The sequence below is a fragment of the Acinonyx jubatus genome, chromosome B3 (assembly GCF_027475565.1).
Source record: "Acinonyx jubatus isolate Ajub_Pintada_27869175 chromosome B3, VMU_Ajub_asm_v1.0, whole genome shotgun sequence".
Lineage (NCBI taxonomy): Eukaryota > Metazoa > Chordata > Mammalia > Carnivora > Felidae > Acinonyx > Acinonyx jubatus.
The window spans coordinates 32,070,060-32,083,269 of NC_069386.1; the positions used below are offsets into that span (position 1 = coordinate 32,070,060).

A 13,210-nucleotide genomic window follows, 5' to 3' on the forward strand; every position below is an offset into this window, starting at 1 on the left:
TGCCTCTTTCCTAACCCCACCTATGACTTTGTGAATGTCCTAAAGGGACCATTTAGGAAAGAGTCAGGTTAGGAAAGAGAATCTTCCTTTCACTCTTTTTGAGTGTGCCACCTCTCTCCTGCCAGGACACCGAGTGAGACATACTTATGAGAACCATTCTTCTTTTCCTTTAAAAATATTTAAAACATAATTTTTCATGTACAGTTAACCCTTGAACAACATGGGATTGAACAGTAGGGATCCACTTACATGCAGACTTTTTTTTTCTTAATTTCTATTTAAATTTGTTAGCATACAGTGTAATATTAGTTTCAGGCGTACAACGTAGTGATTCGACAATTCCATACACCACCCGGTGCTCATCACAAGGGCCCTCCTTAATCTTCATCACCTATTTAACCCGTCCCCCCACACACCTCCCTTCTGAAAACCACTGGTTCATTCTCTATCATTAAGAGTTTGTTTCTTGGTTCGCCATTCTCTTTTCTTTTCCCCTTTTGCTCATTTGTTTTGCTTCAAATTCCAAATGAGTGAAATCATATGGTTGTCTCTTTCTCTGATTTAATTCATTTAAAATAATACTCTTCTAGCTCCATCCATGTCACTGCAAATGGCAAGGTTTCCTTCTTTTTTATGGTTGAGTAATATTCCATTGCATAAATATACCATATCTTCCCTTTTGCCCCCTCAGATCTAGGGTTAGAGTGAGCATGAGAGTAAGTGCCTGGCATCCGACAGTTCAGAGACCTCTCTAGAGAGTAAAACCCCAGACTTCTGCTTGGCTGAAAACAGAATGGTAGCCATCTACTGAACTGAGGCAAGGAGGGGATTTTGGGCTCTAAACAGTCTTTAAATAGATATTCAATTATTCCTTCTGTTTTTATCTCTACCTTCATACCAATTTTCAGAAATTCTTAAATATTCCAGAAATTCTTAAATACTTGGGGTCTTCTCCAAAATAACTAGGCTGCTTCCTAGCTTTTCTTATTGGGTGTTCAGGAATCCACTTTCCAGATCTAGGGTTAGGGTTAGGGCCAGGGTGAGGGTATACGTTTGCTATTCACCATGCAGACGTTTTTTGATAATTATAGTACAGTACTGTGAATGTACTTTCTCTTCCTTATGATTTTCTTAATCATTTTCTTTTTTCTACCTTTACTGAAGGAATACAGTATATAATATATAACATACAAAACAGATGTTAATCAATAGTTTATGTTATCAGCAAGGCTTTCTGTCAATAGTAGGCTACTGGTAGTTAAATTTGGGGGTTGTCAAAATTTACATGCAGAATTCTGACTGCCTAATTCTGAATTAGGGTCAGTGTCCCTAATCCTCACATTTTTCAAGGGAGAAGTGCATTTGATGTTTGACCTCTTTGTACAACTCCAAACAGAGAAGTCACATAGTCGCAAAAGAACCAATAGCAAAAATCATGGGCTACATTTGGGGCTCCTTACTTTTTCTGGTGAGAGGTGGTACGCCTGGTACAAAAGACAGCAATGACCACAACCACCACAATGGTGACAACGCCAACAGAAACAATGATGACCAGCAGCATGCTACTGTCCAGGGGAGAGGTGGGGCTTCCATGCGGGCTGTTACTGCCTGGAGAGGGAAAACCGGGACATTTATTAGTGTTAGAGAATTCCAAACATGTATACACTCAGGCTATGGAAACTTCATGTGAACTTCTCTGTAATACACTCATTGCTGTGCCTTGCATACAGGTGTCTCACAAAATCTAGAGAGCCAAGTTTCTGCACTATGTACAGCTCTTAGCACAGTGCTTTGCACAAAGCTGGTTCAATAAAAGCTTCTCAAATTATACTAAACATTATACTTGGACAAATAACGCGTCTGCCCCTCATGGTCTTATATTATATTATGCATAAATTTGTGTTATAAAGCACCATTTGTAAATCATTTAGTTTTCTAACTTTCAAAACCATTTAAAAAATGTACATTCATAGAAAGCTGAAGTCTTCCCCACCATAGAGATGTCTGAGACCACAAAAAACTACTTGAAAAATACAGTCTGTTTTTATAAATACAGTCTTTGCAAAGTCAATTCTCTTATTCAGTTTCAGGAAAAAGCAGGTATGTACATACGCATTAATTTGACAAATATTTACCGAGTAGTTTTACTATGTGCCAGGCATTGTTCTAGTTACTAAGGATGCAACAGTGAACAACAGAGATGTGACTGCTGGGGTAGGGGCAGAAAATAAACAAGTAAGAAATTATTAGTAATAAGTGCTGTGAAAAAAATAAAATGAGGGGATATGATACAGAGTGACTGGGTGGCTATTTTAGATTGAATGGTTGGAAAAGGCTTCTCTGAGGAAATGGCATTTGAGCTGAGATATGAAGGACAAGAAAGATCCCACCATACAAAGATGTGGAGGAAGAACATTCGAGACGGAACAGCTAGTGGAAGGATCCTAAGGCAGGAATGAGCCCTGGCATGTCCAAGGAAGAGGAAGGCAGCCAGTGTTGCTCAAGCAAGGAGAGATGCAAAGTTACAGGGAAGAAAGTGAGCACAAAAAGACAGAGATAGATGAGTGTGCAGAGGCTGGATCATTTATGACCCTGAGGAAATTTGGCTTTCCTTCCTGTTACTATTTCCCCACTGCTTACAGGATGAGGGCCAAACTCTGCGTCCAAGGCCTTTTGTAACTTAGCTCTATTCTGTGTTGCTCTTCTACCTTCTGGAACACACTGCTTTGCTTTCCACCTTGTTATAAAAGTTATGCATGCTCATATTATAAAACGTGGGAAATTCCACCAAACAGCTCTACCATAGATATCTGATGTCTTTCCTTCTGGCGATTCTCTCTCTCCAACCTAACAAACAGAGCTGCACAATGATGGATGAGCTGTCTTACCAAGTAATGAGTGTTTAGTTTCTAGAAGTGCCTAAGAAGAGTCATTCTACCCGTCTGGGAGATTGTGGAAGAAATTCCTAACATGAAGTTATGGCCTGGGAATCTGAGTGTTTAGAAAAGCTCCTAAAGTGATTCTCAAATACAACTCTGGTTTATAAACTTAGGATCTAATTCAAACTTTACCTATTGTGGGAATCCCATCCAGAACACTGTATTAGCTGACCTTCCAACTTTTGATGGTATGATTTTAGAGGCTACATCTAAGCACAGTGCTAGAACTCTGGGCTGATTTAGGAGGGCTTAGAGCTTATTATTCTACATTTGCTTTTAATAATTTTTATTCTTCATCTGAGAGAAAGGTAAGCAGACAGATAACGTATACTGAACATAACGACCTTTAGTAAAACAACATTTTTATATTTGGGAAAGACTACAGAGCTAGGGACTAATAAAATTAGACCATATTGGGGCTTTGCATAAATAACTTTCACTAACAGCAGTTTTGAGTTACAGGGTGGGATATGTGGTGGGACAGGCGGTACGAATCAGAGATTAGGGGCCTGGGGTGTGGAGGCTAGCAGGGGTGGTGGGGGCAGTTCTTCCCTGTTCCCAACAGAGATGAATTCCCATTAAACTGCATTGGACCTCTAATTTCTGAGAGGGCCAAAACCCCCCAGGGAAGACAGAGTGAGAGTGAGCTGCCATAGGAGCGTGTCCTGTTAGGGACATTATGATAGGCCATTTCTTAAGCCTCATCTGGACTACTGCAACAGCTTCTTAACTCCCCACTCTGACTTCATAATCTTAGCCCCTGACTCATTCTTCGTTCATCAGAGTAATAACACTAGATACTCAATAAATGGAAATCCCAGTGTCCCTGTGGTAGGAGGTATCTTACATGTGCTATGCACAGGATGAAACTCACATTTCATAGTGTGGGTACCTGAGCTTTGGGCAGGCTGGTTCTAACCCACTACCTTCTCTGATGTGAGACTCTCTATCCTGTCTCTAGGCAGCGTGATCCCTGGAGAGAGCCGGCTGTTTTTTGTTGCCATGCTTTCGCACATGCTGTTACTGTTTCCTGAAATGTCCAACCCCCTCCTTGACAAATGTCAAGCCATCTTCCATGCATCCTTTCATATCTGGGTCAGTCATCACCTCTTCTATGAAGCTTTCCCTTTTCTCCGTCAGCTGGTTTGTTACCCATTCCTTTTGCTCCCATAGCCTGCTACACAGAACCTGAACCTTTAAAAACATGTGTGAATGAAAGTATAAATGAAAGAAGAGACAAGGAAGTAATTGCTTTTCTCATAATCATGAATATTCTATGTGGACAGCACATAAATGTAACACATGCATCCCAGGAGGAAAAATTCAAGAGTCCTAGAACTCAGCCTAGGACTCAGATTCCCACCTCTGGTACAGCACCCCACACTTTTAGGCTGCACGTGATAGTGGAAAAGGCACAATCAGAAGTCAGAAGACCTGGACTTTGGTTCTAGGACTTCCATAATTGGTGGGTGGACCCAGGCACTCACTTCACTCAGTCTCTTAATGTAAAAATGGGAATGACATCTGTTCTCCCTGCTTCACAGTGTTATGAGGATCAAATGTAATTTCACATGTGACAATAACTTAAAACAGTGAAGTTCTACAGAGAAGTAGGTGCCATCACTTAAGTAATCAGAAGGCACCAGCTCTTAGCCTGGCTAGGAAAACTGGGAAGAAGTTTTTAGAATTCCCAAATTAAAAACAGTGTGGTAAGCAGTGTGGGGGAGAAATTCATGATTCTGAAGCATTTCTTTGGCTTGTTGTTATGTGATGGATAATAATTTATTTCTGAAAGCAAGATTCTAATTTTATAGAGGCAGGCAGTGGGCAAAGGAAGACTCATTTGTTTAGAATTAATCTTATTTTAAGTTGTGTATGTGGGGAAACAATTTTACTTATGGATCCTATAATGAATGGGTAATTCATTATAATTCAGCAAACATTTGCCAGAAAATGCCTAAATTAAACTCTACTCAGTAAAAGGAAATAGGTAACATGCCACAACCCACCACAAACAAGCTACAAAAGACTTATTGAGACTCAAGTAGAACTGTGTCATGCCCACAGGAAGCCAGAAGAGCCATAAGAGAGGCTTTACCACTCATTGGAGGTTTGTAGTCAGATCCTAGGTCTGGAAGCCGGCTTCCTTTTCCTGCAGACCCTGAGGCTGAAGGAGAAGAAATCGCATCAGTAAGGGTCCAAGCCATTGGTGTGATGAGTCTGCTTCACATCAAGTGTGTTCTACAAAAAATATTTTCAGTCTACTCTGTCCATGAGAAAACAAAGTAGCACATAAACAACAGGGAAAAAAATAGGCTGTGCAAAGCAAACTAAGGTATATAGCTTTCTATGCAATGAGGCATCTGAAAGGCTGACACCCTTGTTCCATGGCTGTATCTAGCATGTAACTAGACTGCCACTTGCTGTTCATAAGGTGGGAACACACCCATTCCTCTCGCCCAGGAAACAGTTCCTGAAAGACTGCTCAGAGCACTTATGGCAAAACTAGCTTCTCTCAGAAAAGGAACAGAGGGACCAGCTGGGTTGACTTCTGCATTACAGAAGTGGACTTTTCCAAGGACCTGGCTATGTTGATCTGGCCTACCAGGTATCAGTAGTGTTTGGATTTTTTTTTTCTTCAATTATAAAGTTGCCTTTCTCAGTATAAAGTTGCCTTAAGCAGGAGCAGGAAAACAAGTGGAGGTTCAAATCGGGTTCTCAGTTCCTGCTCAGCCATCTAAATATCTAAGGATGGAAAAATGAAGTCTTCCCTCTAGTTGCTCACCAAGGACACTGTCTCCTAATCCATCATAATGAAACACAATGAGTGAGGCTGTCGACCTTAGGCTTGGGACCACCTCACAAACAGACTTCATGAAATACAAAGATCAGTTTTTTTAATAATTCATATTCTTGGTCTTAGATTTTGTTCTTCACATTTATAGAAAAAGCTGCTTGGGTAAAGCAAATATAAGGAGCCCTTTCCCAGTAAATCAAAGGTATTCCTCAATTCAAGGTTTGGATTTCTCCTGAAGTCTGAAAGAATTGCAAAGTCAAAGCTGCTCCTCATGGTTAATACAGGACACTGCCTGCACTTGAATACTGGCCTTTCGTGTACTTGACTTTTGGCAAGTTATTCATTATTTTGGGGTCTTCGTTTCTTCATTGTAAAACAGTGATAATAATTGTTTCTACTTCATGAAATGGTATTGATGATTAAATAGAAATTTAATCCTATAAAATATTTTGAATACCGCCTGACACATAGCAAATGTTCAACAAATATTAACTACTATTATTACAAATATAATAAATCTCCAGGGAAGAATATAATCTTTCCCTTTGCAGAGGCACAGAGTATGAAGCTTCAGAAAACACTTAAAAATGAGTTATTTCTACAAATAAAGCTTGACTAGAAATACATAAACTAGATGTGTTTCTACAAAATATTACAGCTAATGTCAAGTACTTCTATAAAAGTTAATAGCATTGGACTAAATGAACAATTAAAATCTGAACATCTGTGTATATAGTTCATTGAACAGAATAAATATCTAGATGAAAACAATGTTTTCTATGTTTCAAGAAGCTCAAAACTCCCAAAGTAATGCAAGCTGTTGGGTATCCAAAAGGGCATATTTAACTCAGAGTCCCTGATCCCTTTCCTGCTGTCCATACTTGTTACTTCATCCCCTTGTTTCTGTCGCCATCATTCCTGCCAAGTGGCACACACCACAGGCCATGACTCCAGCTGTTCTTTTCACTGTGATGAAGTCTAGTTGGAGGGGATGACTTAGTACTTGCAAAGCTCTTCACATTTAGGTCTGCTTCTTTTTCAGGTAGCCCACCTATAAGTCCAACTATCCAGAGCATCGTAGCATGTAACTAATTGCCAAAGAACACACTTTGCCAATAAACTGGTTGGTTGAATTCCTGTATTCCCCAGCATTTTTTTCTTTTAAATATAACCTATGAGCAAGAAATTCCAAGGATTAACCAAACACCAAAAATAAACATGGGTAAGGAATTTAAAGGCTAGAGGTGTGGTGCAAGTGAAGACTTGTACTCTAGCTTATCGAGTGAAGTAGAGGAAGGACAGTGAGCACATCTGTAATCTGTGCACACAGTAGGGTTCTTCTTCTGTTCTCATGCTTAAGTTAAAATGTCTACCATCATCAAGGTACCTCACACATATACACAAGCACATACAAAGAAAGACTCACTGAGTGCAAACACATTTCTAAAGCCTGAAACATGTAACCTCAAGTTCTGACTCTTCCTTGCCATTCACCAAAATCCAAAGACTTTTTATTTCTAAAAACTACTCTTAAATCTTGAAAGCAATCATCAACTTTCCCTTCATTGCTCTTGGTATAGAAAACAGATACCAACTGTAGCTGACTCCCTGGAGATGAAAACCACAATCCAGTTACTTCTCCACCATAGCAATTATAGCAGAAAAACCATGTGGACAGATAATTTCAAGAATGGACACTAAGGCCAGTGCCTCTTAAGTTTCCATTTTAAATTGTTTCTACCTCTTTTGAAATGAGCAAGTATATTTAAGGGAGAAATGGAGAAAAGCTCTGAAGTAAGCTTAGGGTAACAGAATAAATAGCACTAATTTTGTCATGGATGACCATACAATTCCTTAGGGTAGATTCTTTGTGAGGGGAGGGAAATAGGGTATCGGCTGAATTTGATTACAACTTTTCATTCAGAAATACTAATACAATCCTAGATGCTACAAATATGACAAACAACTGTGAGGGTTCCCATCATGGCCCAAATGCCTATCATTGTTACAGAATTTCAGTATCTTAACACAAAGGACAAACTGACCCATACTTAAGGCCAATCTCCTACAGCTGCAGAATTTCATCTACAGCTCCGTTTCTGATGCTGCCTATTTAGCTTCTAAGTAGATCCCCAGCTTTTCAGATACCCCAAGTGCCACAAACATGGACTCAACTCCACTTTGGCCAATGAATATGTGGTTTTTAACACAAAGTACCGATTTTTTGGGGAAAAAAAAAAGAAACAAAAACAACAAAAAGCTAGTAATAATAGGTCACAAAAGAGAGGAAAGGAAAGAAGAGGCCATCTAACTGATTTACCTTGATCATTAGGCATTTTATCAGAGGAGTCCGCTAACAGGCCAAGCACAGGGGAAGAAAAAACAAGAGCAAGGATCACAAGCTTTGAAGATGGGACAGGCAGAATTTTTAAAGGAAAAAAAAAAAAACCCACAGACTTCCAAACAAATTGTATCTTGTTTTCAGTACTAACAGAAAAGAAATTTCCAGACTCAGTCCCAGGCTAAATTTTACTCCTAATCTCACATGGTTCAGTACTTTATCTTTACTTTTTTATCTAGAGATTTCTTCAAACATCCCCCGTTAGTGTCTTTCTCTCCACAAAGGTCCATAAGCCTTTTAGGTTGAGAGCCTGCATGTGTTGAAAGGAAATTAACATGCTATTACTGTACCCGGTAACTAAACGAATCACATCTGATCTGACCGGTAAAAACTTTAGGATCATTGCAATTCATCTGCCTTAAACAGCCTTGTAAGTGATATGGTTAGGCCAATAACCTAGGGAGCACTGATTTGGTGGTCAATGGGTGAGTGAAGGATCATTTTGAGATAAAGGTTCACACTGTGGCTCATAAACTCATCATCAGGACTTCTTATATTCTCCACAGTTTCTATGTGCTAAAGTTATATGTGCAAGCATTGCCTCACTAAAGAGACATATAAGAAAACACTGTTTAGTGGAGTTTTACCTTTAGGTGTTCTGAATTGGACGGCTTCAGACATGGGTCCCATGCCCTTTGAGTTTCGGGCTTGGATTTTAAAGTAGTATGGTGTGTCAAGTGTTAACTCTTGTATCTGGTGAGTCAGCCTGTTTCCCACAACAGGCTCAATAACCCAGTCGTGTATCTCTGCGTTCACATCCGTACTGTAATATATGATGTAACCTGTCCAAAGGAGGAAATGAGAAAAGATACCTTATTCCTGCTTTTTCTTTGCAATCGGTAAGTCAACAAAGATATATGTTATGACATATACAAGTAGAAAACTAGCTACTGATTAAACAGCAATGGTGGTGCACCTGGGTGGCTCAGTGGGTTAAGCATCTGGCTCTTGATTTCAGCTCAGGTCATGATCTCATAGTTTGTGAGATCAAGCCCCCAGTCAGACTCTATGCTGACAGTGTGGAGCCTGCTTGGGATTCTCTCTCTCCGGCTCTCTGCCCCCCCTCACTCGTACTTTTTCTCTCTCTCAAAATAAACTTAAAAAAAGGCAGGGGGGCAAGGGTAAAATGCCTTCAAAATGCTACACTAAACATAATATAGAGAAAATCGCAATCTCAACAGTGCCAAGCTGTAAGTTATCATCTGTATCAGCAGTTGAAGCAATAAAAGCAGTTATATAGTAACTATCATAAGTTAATAATACAGGGGCAAGAACTCTCAGAAGGAAACAATCCAATCACTTCAACATCTTAATATTTGAATAGCATACACATCAATGGTCTACAATTAAAATAATGCACTTTTGGGGCGCCTGGGTGGCGCAGTCAGTTAAGCGTCCGACTTCAGCCAGGTCACGATCTCGCGGTCCGTGAGTTCGAGCCCCGCGTCAGGCTCTGGGCTGATGGCTCAGAGCCTGGAGCCTGTTTCCGATTCTGTGTCTCCCTCTCTCTCTGCCCCTCCCCCGTTCATGCTCTGTCTCTCTCTGTCCCAAAAATAAATAAACGTTGGAAAAAAAAAATTAAAAAAAAAATAAATAAAATAATGCACTTTTGAAAACAGACACTGATTTGAAGCGCTGTTTCACCTCGCACCAACATGATTTCCCAGGAGAAAAACTCCCCCGCCCCGGCGGGGAGAGGGTTGGGCAGTACCTTTATTAAAACTGCAGACTTGATGTGGCTGAAGTCCTAGTGAAACATCACCTGATACTCCCACCAGGGGGCACTCAGTCTCCACGGCCGAGGCAGGAAGAGCTACATGCCTACCTGACCTACACAGTGCAAAAATGCACTGCATGCATCATTACTGGTTTTTAAAGATAAAATAAAATGTAATCCAAGTCAAGTCATGCTTCCTTCTTGTAAGGAACAGGGAAGTTAAAACACACACACACACACACACACACACACACACACACACACACACCATGAGAAAGCCCAGGGATTTACGGAAAGGGATTCTAACTGGAAGTGGAAGCAGGACAACACTGAGAAATGCGATCAGTTCCCTTGGGCCTCCTTATTCATACATAGGAACATCAGAAAGCAAACTCCTGTTCCTCAGCATAAACCTACACTGGAGCAGAGGTTCCAAGGGGAATAATTAAGAGCTAAATCCCATTGGGCTTTCCTCCCTGATAAAGCCAAGGAAGACAGTGTCCTCTACTGTGGCAAGTTCCTTGGAAGTCCAAGGAAAAATCCCAGGTCCCTTCAAAGGCCTAGGCCAATTCAAACTTCTAACTCTAGTGTTAAGAGCACAGGAAGCTGAAGTAGCAGGCCTGGGGACAAAAAACTGAATTAAAAGTTTAATGGGCTTTTTGGGTCTTCGAATCTATATTTACTGGGTATTACCCTTTAGAATCAGGCAGGGTCTTTGACGCCAAAGCTGATTATCTAGTCAGAGGCAGAGAAGAAGAGCTTTTCTGATGAAAATAAATATGTCCATAAAGCCCCACCATAGCCAAAGACTGTCTAATGTAACAACGCCCATCAGACTTTCACCCAAAGTGAGTCAGAACAACCAACTGGCCATTCATTTTTACCTTACTGTGAACAACAGCACCCCCTAGGTCCACTTTCAAGGATCACCATGACTGCACCTCATAAAATGACCAAGCCAGCCTTCAGACTCCCACTTCCCCCAACCACACAGCACTCTGCTGGGATGCTTCTGCCGGGTAGGAACAGAGGGCAGACATACACTCAAAGGCAGCTTACCTGTAATTTTGCCATTGGCTTCTGAGGGAGGCTGCCAATTTACAATTATGGTCCTAGGTTTTCCCTCTTTACTCACAACTGTCACGTCCTTGGGTGGAGAAGTAGGAACTACAAAAAAACAAGACTTTCATTAGTTCCTGTCCATTTCAATTTAAGTCACCATTTCCTCAACCCATTTATAAGGCACAATAAGAGGTATAAGGCAAAAAAGATAAAGCCTCCTGGCTTCAAAGAACTCAAAGTCTACCTGCAAATAGCTCCAATCAAGAGAAGAATATGCCAAGTACCAAAGAGAAAATACCACACAATGAGAATACAGAATTGTTATCTTGGCTTCGGGTCAGGGATTTATAGGATACTTAGGGAAGTCAAAAGACCTTTGTAGTTAGTTACCAAGTATCTACTATATGCCAGCCATTTTATAAACAGTATTTCACTTAATATTTATGGCAACTTGAAAGGCAGTTACCACTATCCCTGCTTGACAGATCAGGGCATTGGCAATGAAAAAAGTCAGGTAATTTGCCCAAGATGACATTCCCCCTCAAATTTGGATAGTTTTGTTAGAATATTTTCAAGTGTAAAATAATTTTCTCTTTCATTTATAGATGGCTCTCCAAACCAAATACAATGTTTAAAAATCCCTATTCCCTCAAAAAACAAATGATTTACAAACTGATGCTTTTAAGTTTGCACTAAACACACACTGTCAACTATTTGAGAATATTGTTCTGAAATGTAAAGTTGTTTATGAAATGGAAAAACCAACAGAATAAAACAACACTGCATTTCTTGTATTTCGATGTCATGGCTGATAACTATTAATGTACCAGTAGAGAAATGAGCAAATTAAGTATATCCTTCAATTTACTCTTCTCTACCTAAAATACTGGAATTCTCCTAGCATAAAATGGAAGGCAGGAAGCCTGGTGAAATGCACACATCCTAAGGGAATATGTAGTATCATTTATTAACTAATGGGTTGGAATTAAGCATAAAGATATTTTCTTTTTTTTAAATTTTTTTTAATGTTTATTTATTTTTGACAGAGAGAGAGACAGAGCATGAGCGGGGGAGGGGCAGAGAGAGAGACACACACACAGAATTCAAAGCAGGCTCCAGGCTCTGAGCTGTCAGCACAGAGCCTGACGCGGGGCTCGAACTCACAGACCGCGAGATCATGACCTGAGCTGAAGTCGGACGCCCAACCGTCTGAGCCATCCAGGGGCCCCAAGCAAAAAGATATTCTTAAAACTAGCAAAGAAAGTAAACTCAATGTCTACCTAAACTTTTGTGCACTATTAATTCTAAGCTCTCCAAAGTCAACCCTTTTTCTCTGTAGGAAGTCCAATCAGCTGTGCAGAAGACAAAAAGGCATTAGGGCCAGGCCCAGTCCAGAGAGACTTAATAGCTCCATTTTTTTCATTATATACAGGTGAAAAAAGCCATAGGAGGCCAGAAGAGACAGAGACTCCCAATGGTTACACATATCCACATGCTAGAAAAGTGTAAGAGGTAGAAGGTAGGCCTACAAATGAGCAAAAGGCAAATGGAATCTCAAACTTGGATAGCCTGCTTTCCCCTTAATTTGTTTAGGTGTCTTTTACCTTTCATGTTTATTTACAGACAAAACCCGTTAGAGGCTGTCCCAATGGGAGATTTATCAGATATCAACCAGATATTAACTGGTTTGTAAGAAGGCTGCTGGGGCAGCTTTGTGGCCTACCAGTAAAGTTCTGAGGCTCCAGCAAGCATGGCATTGGCAGCTGCTTCGTTAAGGGCAGGTCACTTGTTTTTCTCTCAATTTAGCAGTAAAGCAGGATTAATGACAGTAATCCTCTACATCTACACAGTGCTTTATAATTACCATGTGCTTTCTCATCTGCTCATTTTACCCTTACAATAACCCTGTAAGGTATGAAAAGCAGATATTATTACCCCTCTTTTACAGATGGAAGAAACAGATGGAGAGGCTGGATGACTTACTTATGACTTACACAGTCAGTGTTTGGTTGATCTGGGATTGAACTCAAGTCTCTTGATTCCTAAAAACTAGTATACTTTGCATTATATTATCCCATTATTTGCTAATGTTCTTGTTCAGTGATGAAGAAAACATAATTCAAACACTGAACTCCAGCTGTAGCTGCTTACTGTGTTCTGTAAATGTGCTAATTCACACCCTCGATAATTTTCCTTGGGTCGTAGAAGCAGGTGATGAGAAGTCTCAGGACTTGGGATGTGGGACAATACTCACATGGACTTCCACTGGCTCTCATGTCTTGCAAAGAGAAGAA

The 13,210-nt window shown here is 40.3% G+C and overlaps 1 protein-coding gene across 1 annotated transcript in view; it reads right to left on the reverse strand.

The window, feature by feature from the left end:
• NEO1 (neogenin 1) overlaps nt 1–13,210 on the reverse strand; it is a 240,805-nt gene that overhangs the window by 18,415 nt on the left and 209,180 nt on the right. Inside the window, 5 exon segments of the mRNA XM_027067729.2 lie at nt 1,461–1,608; nt 5,038–5,106; nt 8,057–8,089; nt 8,725–8,919; nt 10,914–11,021. Of these exon segments, the coding sequence (XP_026923530.2) occupies nt 1,461–1,608; nt 5,038–5,106; nt 8,057–8,089; nt 8,725–8,919; nt 10,914–11,021 (553 nt within the window).